The sequence below is a fragment of the Octodon degus genome, unplaced genomic scaffold (assembly GCF_000260255.1).
Source record: "Octodon degus isolate 3935 unplaced genomic scaffold, OctDeg1.0 scaffold00019, whole genome shotgun sequence".
NCBI lineage: Eukaryota > Metazoa > Chordata > Mammalia > Rodentia > Octodontidae > Octodon > Octodon degus.
The window spans coordinates 19698829-19719258 of NW_004524595.1; the positions used below are offsets into that span (position 1 = coordinate 19698829).

Consider the following 20430-nt stretch of genomic DNA (forward strand, 5'->3'; position numbering starts at 1 on the left):
TCTTAGGCTGCTCTTGCTGGGGATTCAACTCTGCCTCTGTCCTGCACCTCCCGGAAGTCCTGGCTCTACCACAGCCAGAGGCACAGTGGCCAGAAGGCCTCCCTCACCTGGCTGCCTTGCATCCCCTTCCCCTCTGAACTTCCCAGTCATTCCAAACTTGTTGGCTGCTGCTCCCCTCTTGTTCTGTCACCTCCACACACGTTTGTGTAGGGGAGGTTCCTCCCAATGGGATTCTTAGCTCTCTTAGTTCCTAGCTGGAGTTCAGCTCCTTTGTGCTCTCTACCTCTTGTGTTGCTCATCTGAGTGAGGTTGCCACCTGTGGATGCTTGGTGCTTAGCACAGAACCTGGGCCATCTAAGGCTCAGTAACCATGGGCTGCATTGAGTGACCGCACTTAAATCTGAATATAAGCCACCTACTTTATTTAGGAGTTTTTTTTTTTTTTTTTTTTTTTTTTAATGTGAGACAGTCCCGTGGATTGAGCAAGGTTGTCCCAGTTTAATGGATGAGCAGCAGAGAGCCCAGATTCTAGGATTTCTGCTAAAGGCTTTAAAAGAAAACAATCGCAAGGCTCTGCCGTCCTCCTGGGGCCCGCGGAGGACAAGGCCTTTCTTCAGTCGCCTGGGCTCCGCAGCGCCGGCCCTCCTGCCCCTCCCGGCCCACAGCTGCGCGTTGGAAGACTGGATGGCTGGGGCCCCTAATAAAGAGCAGACCTCCCAACCTCCTGCCTCCCTCCCCCACTCTGCACACGGGTCTTCAAATTAAAAGTAACTAAAACCTAAGCCCTAACAGAGGAAAAGGAGGTAGGAGGCTGACGACAGCTCTAAGTGGAGGAAGTCAGGCTCCCTCCAAGGAAGGGAGAGCAGAAAGTCAGCCCCAGGGAACCCTGTCCTGCCGCGTCCGTTCCAGGCTCCCGGAGTGCGTGGCCCCCTCTCTGCTGGGGGTCGTCGCTCCACAAACTCTGGTGCTCAGGTTAGGGCCCAGAGCGGGCTGTGCGTGGGGGTCCCTTACGAGGGAGGCGCCGTTCCAGACGTATAGGGCTGTTTTCTGGAAAGAGCGCCCGGGGATCCCAGGAGAGACGCTGGGGCACCTTTGGGTCCAGCCAGCAGCCTGGAAGAAGAGCTGTGGGAGAGTCCTGGACAGCGGGTGACTCCACCCGAGGTTCCACGGGTTCTTGGGACCGTTCTGGCTAACTTTCTCTCCTCCAAGATTTGGGCCACTGTGAACTGGAGCAAGCGGAGACTCCTGGGGGTGGCTAGCGGCCCTGCGCTGGGGATGGTCTGAGGCCGGGGCGGGGTCCTCGGCTCCTCCCCATCTCCTGCACGCCTCCTCCCCACTGCCTCCCTGCAGAGGTCCCTTCGCGGGTCCTCGAGAAGCTAGCGCTTCCAGATTCAGACTCGGAGGGGCTAAGGTAAAGGTAGCAGCACCTTCTTTTGCTAATGACCAAACGGCCCTTCATTTCCAACCCCTGAAATCAAAATCCCCCACATCCTCGCCCCGCCCAGCAACTTCATTTGAAATGAAATTCGCGAGTTTGTTTAAGTGGGATTTTCACGACTAACGGCTTTGATTACATCCTTAAGTCTTAAGCAGAAGGCCCTTCGAATTCTCGGCGGAAAACAGCGTTGGTGTGTGTGTGTGTGTGTGTGTGTGTGTGCGCTCGCGCGCGCGAGCAGCTGCGGGGAGCAGAGCAGGAGAGAAAAAGCCAGTGCCACGGGAGATGCCAGAGAAGGCGAGGCGTGGCGCGGGCAGCGTCATCCCGAGGGGCGAGGGAGCCCGGTACCCAGCGCAGGGTGAGAATTTGTTTTTGTTTTAGTGACCACTCTAAAAAGTTGACAGGACCTTCCCTTTGAAGGCTAACTCACCCACTGCACCTTTTTACACCCTGGCACCCAATTTCTTGTCGCCCGCGGGCCTCGAGACGCAAGGCCAAGGCCCGAAAAGCGCGCTTTCCGAGTCTGTCCCTAAACGTCCCGCCCTTCTCAAAATCCAGGGTCAGACCTTGTTCCCTCCAGTTGCGGCTGCCTGGACTCAGTTTGGAGAGAAAACTGTTGCTCAACACCACTAAGGAAAACAAAAACAAAAACATCCCCAAAATTAGACAATCACAGAGCTGGTGCGGACTGAGGCCTTCGCCCACGGCCGGGGGAGACTCGTTTCCCGCACGCAGGCCAGGCAGCACTTCTGTCCAAGGCTCGGGGACCACCCAGGGCCGCACGTCGAGGGAGCGATCTGGAAGGATCTTAGAAAAACAGGGGGAGCGCAGCCTCCAGTCTCACCTCCCTGCGCCATCCCACGGACAGGCGAACGCAGACCCGACCCCTGCAGAAGCCCTGCACCAAGGAGGGAGGAAAACGCTCTTCAAACCCACATCTGAGCCCTGGGAGGGGCAAGGACTGCCGGGGCTGGACTAGGTTTCAGAACCCCACCGCCTCCCTTCGAGGGCCTCCTGCCCCTCGGCTGCTCCTGACCACTGGGTTTATTTTGCTTTGGCTAAGGAGGCAGATGTCGACCTTTCTTCATCTTCGCTGGTGCAGGCGCGGCGAAATCTTCCGCCAACCGTTTGCTCCCTTGCGCCACCCCCCACGGGGCGGCATCCCGGGAGTCAGCTCCTCAGGCCTTTAAACCTTGGAGAATGTAACACATGGAAACCTTTAGCAAATGTTTGTTAATGATCATAACAAAGGCATCATTCAAATTAGCCAGGTAATTGCTACCAGAAGGACGACAGGGTGCTCGCAGGCTCATCCATCCCTCCCCGCTTTAAACGCCTGAGAGTCACCGCCCGAAGACACCCCCTCCCGGCCTGCTTCCTCGACCGACCCCTTTAAAGGACTCCGAGGATCTGTGAAGTCACCATTTGTGGCTGGGGATCGCTGGGACGCTGCCTGCGAGGGACCCCGGCTGTGCGACCCAGCGGGCACTGTCGTCCCTCAAGACAGGCAACTCCTCCCCGCCTACTCTTTTGGGTTCCTGGTGTAGAATCCCAGACTCCTCTTTTTAATAATAGCAAGAAAGCGAGTGCCTTCTTTTTTCTTTTATTCCGCAGTCTGTGAGTAGGGGCGTCGTCGGTCCCTGTTCACCAACTACAGACATTACGGTATCCTGTTCGCATTCCGAACAAGGGGCCGTTCAGATTTGCCTCCAATGATTTCCTGCGGGCACATGTGGAAGTAATAGCGTGCGGGGCCGGCCCGAGCGGTGGAGGCGCGGCGCACGGGCGGGGAGACGGAGCCCCCGGCCGGGTCCAGCCCAGGCCGCTCTGTCCCAGCCCGTCTCCCTGCGACCTCCAGGGCTTCCTTGCGACCCTCCCCAGTGTCCGCGCTCCTGGTGAGCGAGAAGGTGACGGCTTTCGACGTGCCAGTTTCACCTGGGACAACCTAGCCCTCTGAGTGGCAGTGTGTGTGTGTGGGGGGGGGTGGAGGCGTAAAGGAGAATATAGAATGCCATCCCCAGTTCCCTACGATCAGAGAATTCAAAATTAGAGCGCGGAAAACCAGCGCGATCCCCTCCCCCGCCTCCCCGGGACGCCCTGCCGCGCTGTGAACTAGTTCTTGGAGCGTTAGCGCCCCCTGTCTCTCGCGAGCGGAATCTATCTGCCCCAATACTGGCCCTGAGTTTAGGGCTCAGCTCCAAAGCTTGAACCCACCCCGGGGAGGGAACTCAGACAGGGTCCAAAAGCACCCTTCCGAGCACTGGAAGGTGTAGATTTGCAGACAATTCCCCAAATGCCCAAGCCGAGTTTATTTTATTGTGCAAGATGGAAGCCAGGGCAACTTCTCCCAGATAACCCGAAAACAAAGGCGCGACAAGATAAGTGGATCCTATGGAGTAAAGGTCGTTCTGTCTCCCAGTTCCCTACCTACGAGACCCCTTGCTTACTGTTCCCTATCTCGAACTCCATCTCGTCTTTCAGAATCCCGACATCCTCGTCTTGGGCTCGACAGTGTGTCTCATCTCAGGGAAGAATTAGCTACTGCAAGGCACTTTCCCCCAGAGACCCTTAATTCGAAGCCACGTAACCACACGATTTTTCGCCAGGGCCCTATTTCTAGGGGGTTTAGGTTTTACAGAAGAGACATTTTTCCGATTCAAGATTTATATTCCACTGCAATTTTACGCCCTCCTTTTCTTCTGCACATAGAGAATACAAAACTATAGCCATGTAGGAAAAAAAAAAAATCCTCCAAATTGAGAGGCAAACTCATTCTGGGTGTGATGGGCCTGCTCCAGTTCCACAAAACCTTTTTCCGGGCAAAGCATCACCTCCCCTTCTATCACCCCCACCCCATCTGGTCTGCTTCTCCCCGCCTCCGAGTTGTTGTCGAAGTCTGGGGGTTGGGACTGGACCCCCTGATTGCGTAAGAGCGAAAAGGGAAGGCACAATCTGGAGACTGGGAGATTTAGAGCGACGGGAATTCGAGGGAAACTTTTATTTTGAAGAGGCGGGGTGGGGGGGGCTTCATTTCCTGACAGCTATTTACTTAGCGCAAATGATTAGTTTTAGAAGGATGGACTGTAACATTGAATCAATTACAAAACGCGGTTTTTGAGCCCATTACATTTGGAGCTAGAGGGAGAGAAACAGGAGGGCACTGCAGCAGCGAACTGGAGGCCTCCGGTGGACTTTTGACTCCATGTGTAGGATTTTCCTTGTGGACTGACGTAGGAGAAGGTAAGGAGCGGCGAAACGATTTTTGTTTCTAAGGCAGTCCCTGATGAGAGCCCCGTGTTCGAAGAAGCGAAGTAACCTCAAATTTCTGGGCAGAAGACAGGGAAAATGGAGCTGAATTCCAGTTGTGTGTTCGGAGAGTAATTTATTCGGAATAAACGTCGCTGGGTTGCCTCTGTGTGGGGGTGGTAGTGGGGGGACATAACCACAGAATTAGGAAAGCTGAGAATTAAAAAGAAAAAAAAAAAACATTTCCAGAACTATTTCTAAAGCTAGTGTTTTTCTGACAATCTTATGGCATCCTCCAAGAATTGTTTATGCTTACATTTTTGAGGTTTCTTTTGGGGGTGAGGGTGGCGTTCTTGGATACTGGGCCGAATACCAAGGAACGCTGCGGGTGGAGGCAGAGGTGTTTGCCTTCTTCTTGGCAGTGGGTCCTGCGAGGCGACAGGTTTTTAATGAGTATTTTCATTCCTCGCCCGCGGTCTGACGGGATAGAGCTGGGGCGGAGGTATGGGGAGCGGCAAGGGGACCCGAAGGGGTGGGCAGGAGAGGGCGCCTAGTGGAGCGTTAGCAAGGGCTGGGGTGGAGGAGGTGTGAAGGGCTCTGCTGGAGCGGGCCGGACCTAGGAAGCCGGTAGGGTGCACATGGCGCCAACCCAGCGCGCGTAATTACTGGACGGCGCTGCGCCAGGTGCGAGCCAGGGCCAAAGGCCGCATCGCAGTGGCAGCTGAGGGGGCCCGCGTAGGAGCGTAGGCGGGGGCGAGGCTTTGGGGTAGCTCCGGAGCCGTTTGCCAGGTCAGCGAGTTGCGAGGAGCCGCAGCGGGCGCCGGTCCCGCAGTGCGCTGGGATTGCGCGCCTCTCCCGGGGGGCGCAGCGGCGGCGCGGGCGAGTGGTCTGGAATAATGACAAACACATTTGGCCCCGAGTGATGAAGGCGTCGTGGCTTCGCATTCCAGCAACTGGGATTTAAGGAATTTGGAGCTGCACTCCGAGGGGCCCGAGCTGCGCGTGGTGGTCTCCACCCCCACCCGTCTCATCTCGCCTCCTCCTTCGCGAGGATAACTGGAGAGGCTGTGCCGTGGCTGCTCGCTCCCGGCTTCTAGCAACGGAGAGGCAAGGTCTCCGAAGAAGCGCTGGCCTTCTCGGGAAGACTCCTCGACGTGGCTGCAGGTAAGATAGAAAGGGGAGAGGCCAACGGGCCTACCTAGCTCCCAGGACTGGAGGAGCCCTGCCCTCCCGCCCCCTGGCCGAGGTGAGGTGCGTGGCACTGGCCACCCGCGCTCACCCGGCGCTGCTGCAGCCTCCCCAGTCGCTCTCTTCTCTACGTCTCTTCTACACCGTCTTCCCTGGCCCTTCGACACTATCCGAGCGCACCCCTCCTTCTTACACCGTCTGCCCCCGTGAAAATGGGGTTCTTCGCGTGAGATTAACTTCTCCCCGCAGCACCAAGGGAGCGGGCGGTGTCCACTTGGCTTAGAAACAACTGCGCTCAGCATTGTTTGGAAAGGGTGTTGACCAACTCGCGGGGATAGGGAGCGTGGGCGACCCGAGCGTGCTGCGGGAGGGAGCCCGGGTCTCCCGACCGGGTGTGCCGTAGCTGCCAGTCGCCCAGCTTTGTGCCTTGGCCAGAAAGGAATTGCTGAGCTGTCTGCGGTCGGTCTCTCCCGCCGCCTGAGCACCCATCTCGAAACAGGTCCCCCCACACTACTAAGACTCCGAGAGGCGAGAAAAGTGCCCGAAAGAACTTGCTACTCGGTCCGTCCCGTCCCAAGGAGAAGAGGAAAACCCAGGCCAGCGAGGAGCGCGCAGGGCCCCTGTCACGTCTCGGCCGCCGCGTGCCAGGCCGCGCCGCTGGAAAAGCCCCGGGCTGGGCGGTGTGGGAAATGGCTTTTTGGCTCCGTGGCCGAATTGCTCAATGTTTTGAGCCGACTGTCTTCGCCTCGGTCGCTTCCTATCACAAGTAGGTTGTTTTTTGGAGTAGGAGGGCAAATGGGGCGCTACAATCCCCATAGAACCTCTCGCCAGACGAATGTCCCAAAGCCCCGTGAGTCTCCTGGGCCGCAGGGGAGGAAAAGGGGGACCCGGCCTTGCAGGCTCTGTATTTTACGTGACCCCACTCCTCATCTTGCCTGCCTGAACCCCGGCGTTGCAATTCTCCCCCCTTCTCGGCCGCTTTGCCATTATCTTTTTGATGAGGGGGCTCTTCCGAGATCGGGGGCCTGTCCAGTCCTGCTTTGACACTCTGGCCAGTCCTGCTTGGGAGTTCTTGTACAGTCTTGCTTTTGGATTGACCCGAGTACAGCTGGACCAATTTCACGAGAGCGAGGGGGACGGGAGGGGAGGAGGTGCCAGGAGAGGGTAGGTCCTCGGTGCCCAGCTCTTGCCGGTCCTTAGATCCGGACTGGAAGCAGAGCCGGGCTCCCAGCTCTGGACCCCGGAGCCGCTTTCTGACCCGGGCGCGGACGGCAGAGGGACACAGGGGGAGGGGCCTTGGGCTGGGCTTTCCAGCTGCAAACGCGTCTGGCGCCGAGGCGGGCCCGTTTTGTGCCTCTTGGGGACTGGCCGTGGGCGGCGCGCGTCTTGGGGACGTGGTGGCTAGCGCTTTCCTGCAGACCCCGTGGGTGGGGCTCCATTTAGCATTAGGGAGCTGCGACCAGGTTACTCGTTGCTGACAGAAAAGTGGCAGTTCTGGGGAAAGAGCTAAGAACTGGGAAGGTGGCGCAAAGGTGCGGCTCTGAGTGTCCCTCGCCTCCAGGAGGTCCGCCCCCTGCAGCAGCCTCGGACGGAGGGGCGGAGGGATCATGAGGGGTCGCGCCCACCTCAGGGTACAGGATCTGGGGGAGCTCCTCTTGCAGGCCGGCCGCACTGCTACCCCAGCCAGGAGCGGCTTCCTTTTGTTTTAAACCGAACTGTTAACCAGGGATGGGTTGGAAGAGTGGAGGGTAAGGAGGGCACAAAAAAAGAACCTCGGAAAAGGGGCGCCTATCTTCTACATTTCTTTCCATTTTTCACCCGCAAAAGGAGGACGAGAGGTTCGAGGGCAGCCGCGGCAAAGGCGAGCTTCGGGCAAGGTGGGCACCGGAGGCGGCGGCAGCATTCTTGAAAACTAGAGGCGCGGACTCGGCTTCCCCGGGCCTTCCGAGTTAGCCGTGGGGCGCTCTCGCCCATAGGAGGCGCTGGTGCACGACTGTAACCCTAAACCCCCGCCCCCTCCCTCCATCCCGCCCGGCCCCCTCCCTCCAGCCAGCCCGGCCCTCTCAGGTCTTAGTGCAAAACAATACAAACACCGAACGTACTGCCTGGGGCGCGGCGGACACTCCGGCTCCGAGCTCGGGAGCACAGTCCGCACGGCCGTGGGACCCCCAGTCTCGTGGCGACCCGGCCGCCCAGGGAGTGGAGTGGGCTGGAGGGAGAGCAGCCCCACAGCTTGTGTGGGTGTGGCGGGGTCAGGCGCCGGACGGGCAGCACGGAACCTCCAGGAGAAGGCTTGCGAGGGCGATCCCCATTGCACTGTGGGGGACCCCGCGCCGGAACAGCGCGCGGCGGAGCGAGCCGGCGGGTAAGGTCCGCGGGGCCGCCGCGCCCTCTAGTGGGCTCCCGGAGCGTATCCCGGCTCCGTCAGCCTCGGGCGTTCGGGCGCCGGGAGCCAGGGGTCCACGAGCGCAAGCTCAGCTGGGTCAGCTCTGCGCCTCCTGGAGGATGGGGTGCACGCGCCGACGGGTGGTCCCGGAGGAGCTGGGTGGGCGAGTCCTGGGTTGGGGCTGGAGAACTGGGGCGTCCTTATTATAACTCACCGCAGGGGAGCGCAGGCCGCCGAAGGCTCGGTTCCCCGCGCTCCCGGGCACGGTCGACCCTGCGGGCTCCGGGTCGACGCGCTCCCTGCCGCACCGGGCGGGCGGCCTGTGGCCGATGTGTTGGTTTTACGACCCCCGTTATTGTGCAGCGGGAACAGTCGTTTCCAATTTGCCGGGCTGCACCCGCCCCCGCCGAGCGAGTTTATGAGGGTGACAAGAGCGTCAGGACGGAGGGACCCGCCGAGGGGACCAGGCGCGGGTCGAGCTGCGAATCCCGCTGAGCTCCGCGCCCGGCGGCGGCGGCAGCGTCCTGGCTTCAAGGCCCCTAGCTCCGCGGGCTGCTCTTGGCGACCGCAGCGATGGCGACCAAGTCTGTTACTCCCTGGGCCCCGAAGGGATTTGGACATCTTTGACAGCAGTTTTGCAATTTTTGCTTCCACTCTGCGGCCTTGTGACTGAAGTCAACACAAAACCTACAAGTACAGTTTAAGAAACGAAGAAGTTGTAAGAATTGGGACATTTTAGCTCAAAATTCCTTGCGGTGGCGTTTGCGTCTGGCCAACCCTAGGACGCAATCCCTTGACCAACACTGCCACCTGCTGGCTGATTCGAAGAACTGCCATGACCCTCTGTTTCCTGGAGACGCCAAGCGAATGCGAGCGATGGCTTGTTTTGCTTTCCTGTGAAACTACAGGACTCATTAGACGGAAGACATTTATTTGTAGATATTTGTGTAGTTTCCTGCCCTACATATTTATTTTACTTTGGGAATTGAATCCAGGCCCCAGAGCACGCAAGGCAAGCTCCCCTACCACTGAGCTTCACTCCAGCCCTACTACTTGTTAATCTTTTACATTTAGACAATGAACAAACTGTTTGCATTCGGAGGGGACCTGAGGAAGGGAGCTGAGTGTCTGTGTTCCTGTTTATGAGTGAGGAGACCTGGTATCTCTCGCTTGATGACCTCAGCCCAATGCTTCATTGTACTGCAAACTGCTAGTCCTAAGACTGGCTCATTAGGCACTGGTCAGTTTAGTGACAATCAAAAAAGAAAAAAAAAGTCATTTTTGTCCTCCCATGGGTAAATATCTGGTGCAGAGTGAACAGAAAGGTTTATAAGTTTGGATTGTCCCATAAAATGCTCCTGTGTGGAAACACCCCAGCGCCCACCCATCCCTGGAATGTCAGATGGACCCAAACAACAACCCAGGCTGGGTGCAGCTCCTGGGCAGCACATTCTCTCCTAGAAAATAGAAACAGAGATGAAACTATGATTACTGTTAGGAGACTGAGTTGACTGTTGCAGAGAAAGAAGAAGGTGTGTATGGTTTTGTTTTTTTGGCTGGGTCTCCATATTTAATTCAGGCTGGCCTTGAATTCAGAACAATCCTGCCTCAGCCTCCTCAGTGCTGAGATTACAAGCATGCACCACCACCCTGCCCTACAAGATATGTAATTTTCACAGTTAGAATTAACTTAGGAGAGCTGAAATTAACCAGACCTCAGAAATCTGAACCTTGAGGTCAGCAGTGGCTCTGGGGCTGTGAGAGTCTCTTTTGGTCTTTAATCAGGGCAGGGTGGGGTGACACTCAGTTTTCATGGTCCTGTAGGGGGATTATTGTGCCGCTGGGGGTGGGAAGTGGCTGCTCTGGTCTGAGAGCGCAACCGCTGGCTCTTCTGAAGGTGGGGCTGTCAGTTGTGCTCTCCGCTTATTTACACTCCAGCTTAGCATGTCGTCTCTGCTAATGGAGTCGCGTTCGGTGGCGCTTCCTTCCCCAGTGTGTGCAGGGGATGAAAAGGCACATGTCAGAAAACGGTAGCTGCAGGCACACTTATTTGTCCTGTCTGTCCAACGTCAGGCTTCACAGGGGCTGGAGGTGGCCAGGGCAGGGCAGTGAATTTCGCCTGGGGAGAGCCAGCCTTCTTCTGTACCTGCCTGTGTGTGGGAGACCCAGGGCGCATCCTGTCCTCCCACGGCCTCCGGGGTTGGGGGTTCGGGGTTTGTGAGCTTAGCAAGGAGAAGTGGAAGTAGCCGCTGTGGTGCTCTGGTGTGGCTGTCCTGCGGTGCTCCTCAGGAACCTGGAGAATGCCAGCAGGAAAACCAAAGGGCTTTCTATTCAGCTGGGTATCAGTGCTCGAGTGACCAGGCAGAGCAAGCGAGAAGAAGAGGAGGCAGAGAGGTTCAGCAAGATGGGCAGCATGTCACAAGGGAGCAGCAGCCCGGCTCTGGTGTAATGTGTACGCGGCTCTGAGAGAAGGCATGCGAAGAATGAAGAGATGCAGGCAGAAAGCAAAGACCAGGAAGGGACCCGTGCTTCCCATAAGGGGGTTTGTCTTTGCCCACTGTTATACTGAGGTGCTCCTCGGCATTCATAGCCTCACTCAATGGCTTATATTTGCGTGTCTGACTTTGGGGTGAGCTCTGGGACAGGAGTAGCTGGTTAAGGGTGAGCTTTTGCTCCCTGGGTGGACACGTGCCTCACCCTCCAGGGTTCCCTCTTCCGGCCTCGGGGCAGACAGGAGTACATTGCCTGGGTCACAGATGAGTAATGGCGAGAAGTTCTACAAACTTGCCTGGATTTCAGGCCAGGGAGTGGCTCTTAGCAGACATGAGTTAGAAATCTTAAGCAAACACACGTGGAGGCTCAGAGTTCACACCATTGCTGCTGGGCTCAGGGGCTCTGTCGTCACTGCCCACATGGTGTGTCAATCAATAAATGACCCTCTGTGGCTGAGTGTCCGAGGGGTTGGGTGCACAGGACCACCTGGCAGGTCTTGCCCATGGCCCTGAGCCTGAGCTGTGAATACAAACACAGAAGCCCTTGCTGAGTTCTGCAGGACTGGAGAGCTATGTCCCAGGGAGGCCTGGCTACTGAAACACAGGATATAAATGTGATAAAATTCAAGACAGCAAGCTGGCACTGGAAGCTGCTTTGAAGTCCGCTAAGTGGATTATCAGTGGGAGGCTGATATTTGTATGTACAAACATACCGGCCGTTACTGCTAATTGTGGTAAATCAGGCAGCCAGCCTGGCTCTGGGGGCCCCCTGCGCCTGCCACCCCATGTTCTGGGCATCTGCCAAGATCCCCAGAAGCCAGCAGCCAACGGTACTGTGAGAATTACGTGAGGGTTCACAGCCCTGTAATTACGTTTCTCCCACTGTGGGGAGCAAGAAGGAGGAGGGGTGACACTAGTTTGCACTTAAGAGTGCAGGGGGATGGGACAAGGTCGAAACTCTGACCTACCCTTAAGAGACCATGTCCTGTGGTGGAGTGGAGGGAATGTAGCTTTTGCCTTTCACAGACTTTGGGTTAGAATCCTGGCTTGTGTCCACTAGTTATGTGTCTCTGGGTTATTTGCTAAACCTCTGGACCACAATCACTACTTAAAAACAGCCATGTCACAGGATTATTGTTATTATTGTTTTCTTTTTGAGACAGGGTTTCACTATACAGGTCAGGCTGGCCTTGAACTCATTTTGTAGCCGAGACTGGCCTTGAGCTCTCTCTAATCCTCCTGCCTCAGCCTTCTGAGTACTGGGATTACAGACTTGCACCAACATGCTGGGTTGTCACAGGATTATTCTTTTTTTTTTTTTTTAAATTTTATTTATTTGTGTGTGTGTGTGTGTGTGTGTGTGTGTGTGTGTGTGTGTGTGGCCAGCTCAGCCCAATGGGGGGCGGGAGGGGGGCTGGCTGGCATGTGGTGCTGGGGGATTGAACTGTGGTCCCTGTGCTTTGCTAAGCTTGTTCTATGTAGGTGCTTTAGACCACTGAGCCATCTCACCAACCCCACAGGATTATTCTTAAAAAACAAAAATGAAAAAGGCATCCACATGAAACTTTGACTTAGTCAGTGAGAGTTTATTATTATTTTTATCCTTCCCTGCCCCTCCCCACAAGAATTCCACCTGTCACATACTTGTATTTCTCCCTCCTCCATTTTCCTGGCAGAATTCCATGAAGCAGAGATTGCATCTCTCGACCAGGCCACTATTAAACAAAGGTACTTGGTCAGTCAGCACCTATACTAGATTATTAGCTACTGGATCCTCTGCCTACCTAAACCAACAAAGAGATAAACGAAGAGCTGCTAGGGCTAAGCAAGGCATAGACTAACCCTCCCTCCACCAACAGTGCCCTTGGAGCGGGTACACACCCCTGGGTGGTCAGCATGCCTGGTGATCAGCCCAGCCCCCTTGGGTGCTGCATGGTATGAGCCTGGCTGCAGAGGCAGAGCTGGGGTGTTTCCTGGGAGGTCCCCACATCTTTCCTGCTCAGTGCACCCAGAGTGTGGACTGGGCTGAGGGACGTGAAGGGGAAGGTGGAGTGTGCAGAGATGTGCATGAATAGGAAAAGATAAAGCTAAAGAAAGTGACTCTTTTCCAAGCTGACCAGAAGAGACCCTTCAGGAGTTCCCCTCAGTAACAGCCTCCCCGCCCCTCAATTCCTTTCTCTTCCTCATCCTTCCCCCCTGCCCATGTGTCTGCTACTTGCGCTGTTAATGCCTGCTAAGTGCCTTCTGGATGTTTGAACTCTTTCTCCACTTTCTGTTCCCCAGATATTGTAGGAAGTCAGAGATGGGAGAACTTGGTTCCTGGAACTTACAGGGATCCCCCAGCCTCCTGAGGGTGGGGATCGCAGGTGTGCGCCTCTCTGCTTTCTTTCTGTTCTTATTTCTCCACTCCGATCTGTGCCTCCACTTTCCATCCCCATGGGTTTCAGCTGTGAATCCCACAGGTCCCAGAGACCCAGGGTGGGACCTGGTGTAAGCCTTGGTGTCACACAGGCCACTCCTAAGGGACACTGTCAGTGGGAGTTTCAAAACCTGTAGATCAGAACAACACTTTACAATATTTGTTCCAGTCTAAGGCACTTTTCCAAAAGTTGTGGAAGATGTGGATTGAGGATGATACCAGAGACAGTACACACCGATAAACAACACTCTGGTTTAGAAATTTTGAGGATACACTATGCTTGTTTCTTTATATGTGTGTGTGTGTTCTTAATTTAAGTGGTCAGAAGGAACAGTTCTGCATTCTGAGCCTGCAAACTGGGACTTTCCAGAGCCTGAGAGCTGCAGGCCTCCGCTGTGTTTAGTCTCAAACCCTGTCCTGACCTGGAGGCCACTCGGCCAAGTGACCCTTTCTTTTCAGATGTCTCATTGTACTAACCAAGGAAAATAAACTGGCTTTTCTTTCCTTTTGTTTTTTAAGGGTCATTTTCAGTCGTCTAATGTTGTCTTTGTCTTTTGACTTTTGCAGTTTTCCAGAGCTATGGGGACGTCCCACGAGGTCGTCTTGGTCCTCGGCTGTCTCCTTGCAGGTATGTCCTCCTGGCCTCTGAGCTCCTTGTCCCAGGGAGCTGTGCTCTGTGTGTGCCTTACCTGTGCTCTGTCACACTGTTCTGAAGGCCCTGGGAAAGGACTGATCTCTAGGGTGACCCCCAAACCTGCATTGCCTGGGCTGCACTGCACCACTAGTGCACTGATCTTTATGGCACCACCGTAATGGTTCTGCAAAAGGAGTGCTCTCCCATGGCAGTTTGAGGATGTCTGTGTCTCACCCCCACTGGACATGGTCCCCAGGAGCCACAGGTGGGCTCAATCCGATATGCTCCAAGGGAGTGAAAGCCACAGAATGCTGGCCCAGGAGCTCCTGCTGGCCAGCTCGCGCCTGTTTCAGTGAAAGAGGTTTACTTTGCTTGAAAATCCCATTTTTTAATCCTTCCCTTGGAAGAGAATCCATAGAAGAATGCTTGGCCCTTGGGGGACCCTGTTTCCTCCTTATTTGTTAGTGCCACTTGTTTATCAGACTTCTTGAGTTACCATCCAAATATTTAAGTACTGAAACTGGTGCTTTTCTTGTCTGGGGAGTTAACTTAGTGTGGAAGAATTAAGCAACACCAGAGAGTGAGTACTGTAGCTCAAAACTCCACATAGTAGAACTGGTTGTGGTGGCACATGCCTGTAATCCCTGTACTGGGAGGCTGAGGCAGGAGGATCACTGTGAGTTCAAGGGCAGCTACACAGTGAGTTTAAGGCCAGCCCCAACTACACAGTGAAACTCTGTCTCAAAAACCTCCACTGAAGGTCCCAGTACAGGATGACAGCTGGCCCAGATGCAGACAGCTGTTGTCCTGACCAACTGCAGGCATGCAGTGGTCACTTACTGAAGTAGGGTGAGATTCTCACATGAGGTTTGAAGGGAGAGCTAAGAGAACTCGTTCACAATTAAGTCCTACTATCTCTTGGATCCGTTTTATGGCCAAGGCAAGCTAGACTGAAATTGATGAATTTAAGAATTTTTATGAAAGTCCACACATCCTTCCTGGGCTCCTGGAAGTCACTAGGAAACACAGCATCTGCAGGGCAAGAGAGGACGAGAGCACAGACCCGCTCTGTACTGCGGCTGCCTTGTCCTCACCTGCGTTCTCGTCCCCCTCTCTGAGTAAGGGAGACTTCTGAGGGGGATGTGTGCTGTAAGAGCCCACATGGGCTTCTGCCCAGGACATCTTGGGGTATTTTTCAGCCATGCATGTGGAATATGGAGCTGGAGTCAGGTGTCCTCTATTATGTGGGGAGGGCCCCACGGAGCTGCTAAAGCCTTGGGACTTTTGGGTCTTTAGCAGATGCAGCCGCTGCGGTAATGGGGGCCTTTTCACAGGCATCCAGACCAACAGATTTGGGATAGAAATAGCCTTTGTGGGAGCTGCAGCGGTGGTTCTCATTCGCTGGGTGAGACCGTCCTTTCTGGCATTGTCCTGTTCAGTGCATGTTTCCTTTGACAGAACTGAGCTTAGCCCTCGGCCAGCTTTCATTGCCTGCCATCCTTCCAAACGAAAAGGAACAGGTTGTGCAGCTGAATTCATCCTTTTCTCTGCAATGCTCTGGGGAGAGCGAAGTGAGCTGGAAGTACCCGGCGACTGAAGGGGAGGCCCCTGACGTGGCCATCAGGAGCGAAGAGAACAACAGCGGCCTTTTTGTGGTGGTGCTGGAAGTGGCCAATGCCTCTGCAGCCCACACTGGCTGGTACACCTGCTACTACAACCACACAGAGACGGAGGAAGGCGAGGTTGAGGGCAGGCACCTCTACATCTACGTGCCGGGTGAGTTGGCAGGTGCTGTGGACCACGCCTCTTTCTCTTGCTTATTGTATTAGGGTATCTTTTTAAATGAAAAATTCAATATTTATTGGATAAAATTGAAAAGTAAAGGTCACACTTTTTTTTTTTTTTTTTGTAAGACAGTGTCTTGTTGTGTGGCACATACTGGCCCTGAACTCAAAGGGATCCTCCTGCTTCAGCCCGCCTTGCACTGAGATTAGAAGGCTGAGATACCACACCTAGTTTGCTGTTGTTTTTGAGGTGGGATATTGTGATAGACCGTTGGCTGCCCTCAAATTCTTATGCTTGGAGGATCCTGCTGCCTCAGCCTTCTGGGTAGCTGGGACTACAGGCATGTGCCACTGTCCTGGGCAGAACATGTGAAATTAAATAGTTCATCAGTCATTACTAAGAAATTCATTATCACCATTTCAAAGCTGCACAAGTTCTTAAAGTCACCTTTGCTATGGCACACCCTTTGCATGGTGCGAAATGTGGGAACTCTACTCATTCCTATTCATTTCAGTCAAGCTCAACACATACATATATTTGTATTTTTTAGGGAAGGGTCTACAGGGAGTTCAGAGTCTCACTACTAGATTGGACTTGTAGTGATCCACCTGTTTACAGCCTCCCAAGAGCTGGGATTACAGGCCATGCCACCCAGTCTCAACTGCCATCTCAATGAATTGAACCCCCAGTCCCTGTGCCTGCTTACAGGCACTTTAATCCACTGAGCTATTTGGCTGACCCTTCAACAGATATATTTATATGTCTCTGCTGGAGGCAGTAGAGTGTGATAGAGGTGACCTGTTACTACTTATAGTTCACAGCAACCACAGCTTTCAAGCAGCCACTGAGTTTTCAGACTCAATACAAGTGTGCACTTACTTCTGATGAATTGCAAAGAATTTCCTTGCATCTTTTTGACCAAAATGTAGGGGGATGCTCATGCTAGTGTTGCTCTGTGCCCTCTGAGAACCAGATGCTGAGATAGCAGCAAACGTAGCTGGGCGTGGTGGAGCACACCTGCAATCCCAGTACTTAGGAGGCTAAGGCAGGAAGATAGCTGTGAGTTCAAGGCCAAACTGGGCTGCTAATTGAATTCAAGGCCAGCCTGAATTGTGTTTGAAACCCTATCTGAAAAAGACAAAGGAAAAGAAACTGTGGGGTTAAGCATCCAGGGGTGTCATTAGGGGCGGGGTCTATGAGTGGAAGTAGGCAGGTGCCAGGCAGAGATGGGAAGACCATCTGCCTGCCCGGTAAGCCCATTCTATTGGGCGCTGGGCGGAGCCTCACTTTGGCAGTCGTTGGCAGGAAGCCTCCTGGGCAGGGCAGCCTTATTTGTGATGGGCTTTAGGGCTTCGTGGTCTGGAGACTGTAGGGTGCTTCCTCACAGCAGCGGAATGGGTCCCAGACGTGGCCATGAACTCAAGGTGCCTTTGCTCCGTACTGCTCCTTGCTCCACTGAGGTTTTGGTGATGTCTGCATTTGTCTAAGGACATTGGCTAGAAGAAGGACCCTGTTCTTACTCGAGTGTTGCTTAGGTTGTGGCATGGGCTGCTGAGGAATGGCGGCATTTTTTTTTTTTTTTTTTTTTTTTTTTTTTTTGTGAAATAGTGGGGTCTCACTACGCAGTTTGGGCTGGCCTTGTGCTCACTTTTTGTAGCTGCCAGGCTGGTCTCGGACTTGCAGAGATCCTTCTGGCTCAAACTTCCGAGTGCTGGGATTACAGGAATGAACAACCATGCCTGATTCTGGGGCTGCGCGGTGGACACCCACATCCGGGGCTGAGATGAATAGCAGCATTTTGAAAGAATGCTGGCTGATGCGTGAGGGACACCATTCTATACGTTTTAACCTGAAATTAACTGGCAGCTTCATTTGCTGAAATGTTTGGTAACAGAGTTGAAACTCTGAACACAACATCTCAGTATGTTGTTGAGCAAAATTAAACTTGAGACTTGGTTAAAAAAGATGTTCCAGCATGGGAGACTGAGGCAGGAGTGTTGAAGGCAGCTGAGATGGAGAGATCATTTCAAGCTGGAGGCCAGGCTGGGCCACACAATGAGTTCAAGGCCAGCCTGAATTCCATAGTGAGAAGTTGTCTCAGAAAACCCAAACCAAACCAAACCAAACCAAACCCAAACAAAAAAGAGAAAAAACAAAGGACAGGTATTTAGAATGTCGCCCCAATTTCACATGTAAATACTTCACTTAACTTCCTTCTGTGTGGTTCCCTAGATGTGGAGGGATTTCTCCCTACTCTGAAGAGAGTAGGAAGATGGGATTGTTTAAAAAAAAAAAAAAGTCTTGAAGCTTTCATCTCCTAAAATTGCCCAGAAATGTTCCCTGCTCAGTCTGTCTCCCCAGCAGATCACCAGCCCTGCCCTCGCCTTGTCCTGGTCATTTTTTCTTTTTTTTTAGGTTAGGGAGATTCAGGTCCCCTCTCTGCAGCTGGCTTTCAAAACTTTTAGTACTTCTTACCACAGCAGCTTAACTAGCTGCTTCCTTGACAAGGGAGGTTTCAGGTCATGGGGTTACACTTTTTATTGGTAGTGCCAGGGTTGAGACCAGCGCTCACGCAAGCTAAGTGCGTATTCTAGCCCGGTGAAGAACCCCTGCCTCTGAATTGTACTTAGTGCCGAGATATGGTTGTTGTTGCTTTCCTCTTTTTTTTTTTTTTTTGTATTTTAGGGAAGGGTCTACAGAGTGTTTAGGGTCTCACTATTAGATCAGACTCCTAGTGATCCACCTGTTTACAGCCTCTCAAGAGCTGGGATTACAGGCCTGTGCCCCCATACCCAGTCTCAATTGTCATCTCAGTGTGCCCTGGGGGTGTGGTTGCTTTTGCATAGAAGGCCCGGGGATTGAACCCTTGGCCCCTGTGCCTTCTTGCAGGTGTTTTAATCCAATGAGCTATAGATATGGTTCTTAGCAGATGTCTGTGCTGCTTGTCAGTAATCCTGCCTGTAGGCACTAGGAGCCTCAGACAGTATTTCATAATATAAAAATGACATGTAGAATTATTTTTTGTTGTTTAAATTTGGCTTTGGCTTCCTGGCTAGCAGTTTTACTTATCACCAACATTTTTATTCAGATAGTATCTTGGTTACTTTTCTCTCATTGCTGGGAGAAGCTGTCTAGCACTCAAGATGAAGAAAGAAAAGGCTCACGGTTAGTGGAGGTTTCACTCTATAATCAGCTGGCTCCAAGGCACAATGGCACTTGGCAGAGGGCAGCAGTTCAGGGTGGCAGAAAAATGGTAAAACAGCAAGAACCAAAAGGAAGGGGCAGCAGAGGCAAGAGAAGCAAGCCCCTTTCCCTTCCTTCTATAGTATGCAGGCTGTCTGCCCCAGGCTGGGTGGCGTGTTCACACCCATAATTCCAGCATTGGATCATGCATTCATCACAAGCTCTAGAAGCCCACTTCAGTGACTGCATGAGGCTTTGGGGGACACTTAAGCACAAACCTTAACAGACAGGAAATTGGGTGTGATTCAGAGTTTAAAGCCACCTTCTAGCTGTCACGATGGCTGATGTCCATGGGGTGATGCTCCTGGATACATGAATAACAGTACAGTTCACAGCTGATGGAATCCTGCTAGGCTGTGGGTGTGGCCCGTGCAAGGCCCCGGCTTCCACCCCAGTGCACACGTGCGCGCACACACCCGTACCCACATGCAAATAAATGAAAAAGAATAGTGCTGGCGGGATAACTTTTCTTTATATATGTGTAAAAATGAAATCAATGCCTAATAGATTCTTCTTTCTTGTTTAAACTACAGACCCAGAGGTGGCCTTTTTGCCGCTAGAAATGACAGATTACATAGTCCTTGCAGACAACGATGACTCTGCCATCATCCCCTGCCGTACGACAGATCCCAGCACTCCGGTGACCTTGCACAACAGCATGGGGCTGGTGCCAGCCTCTTATGACAGCAAGAAGGGCTTCAATGGGACCTTCAACATGGGGCCGTACTTCTGTGAGGCCACGGTCCAAGGGAGGACATTCCAGACAATGCTATTTAATATCGTTACTTTGAAAGGTACTTGTGTCCTCCCTCTTCTTCTGTAAATGAAAGTAACAAAGTCATCAGGTGCACATAAGGTTTTTATCTCATCCCTGGTGGTAGAAGTCAGAATTCTAGTTTGAGGATTGAGGACCCCACCTTTACCACACAATGTAGCTGACCTCTTGGCTGTAATAATAGAAAGCTTAGAATCACTAAATGCGAAAGCTTGCTTACACATGTAAGTTTCATGTTTCATTGGTTGACTTCAAAATGCTGTAAGGAATTTTTTTCTTACTTAAGCCTCTTACTATATGATTTACATTCTTGATTACAGAGACCTTAAAGACAAACACAGCCCCCAGGTGGCTGGATGCCTAGATTAATTTTAGTACCTTAAGAATTAAGTGATTTCAATTTTGAGGAAAGGCTGTCGCTGTGGACTGTAGGTCGCATCCTTTGATGTACGAGTTGGCATGAGCTTGGCAGTAGGGCGTGCTGCAGGCCGAGGAGTGTTACGGGGCCCTGCGTGAACATGATACAGCAGCAAGAGCTGCCATCTGACTTTTGGTGAGGGCTTATTATGTGCCAGGCTTTGTGCTTGGATCAGGAAGGCCTCGAGGACAACTGAGGGCAGGGGTGGGCGGAAGGAGATGAAAGGACAGGAGCCGGGTGTCTAGGGGGTGTCAGTCAGCAAGTGAACAAGTGCTGCTGGCACCGGCCCGCGTGCTCAGAAATGCGGCGTTCTTCTTACTGGCATTTGTTTTTATGATTGTTATGTGTGGTTCTGTACTACAGCGACATGCCACTCTGTGCAAAGCGACTTGAGAGCAGACCTCTGATT

The 20430-nt window shown here is 53.3% G+C and overlaps 1 protein-coding gene across 4 annotated transcripts in view; it reads left to right on the top strand.

Annotated features, from left to right (window-relative positions):
- Window positions 1-4471: 4471 nt before the first annotated feature.
- Window positions 4472-20430, top strand: part of Pdgfra (platelet derived growth factor receptor alpha) — a 71085-nt gene continuing 55126 nt past the window's right edge. For 2 of the 4 annotated variants that reach the window (XR_002820310.1, XM_023711074.1), the window contains exons 1-5: window positions 4472-4675; window positions 5632-5845; window positions 13734-13794; window positions 15259-15576; window positions 19362-19622. Coding sequence is in view for 3 of the 4 variants with exons in the window: in XM_023711074.1 (XP_023566842.1) it covers window positions 13746-13794; window positions 15259-15576; window positions 19362-19622 (628 nt within the window). In the remaining variant the exon portion in view is untranslated. Of the gene's footprint in view, window positions 4676-5631; window positions 5846-7988; window positions 8235-13733; window positions 13795-15258; window positions 15577-19361; window positions 19623-20430 lie in introns of those variants that run through there. The other 2 variants (XM_004627512.2, XM_023711075.1) reach the window with 2 other exon arrangements.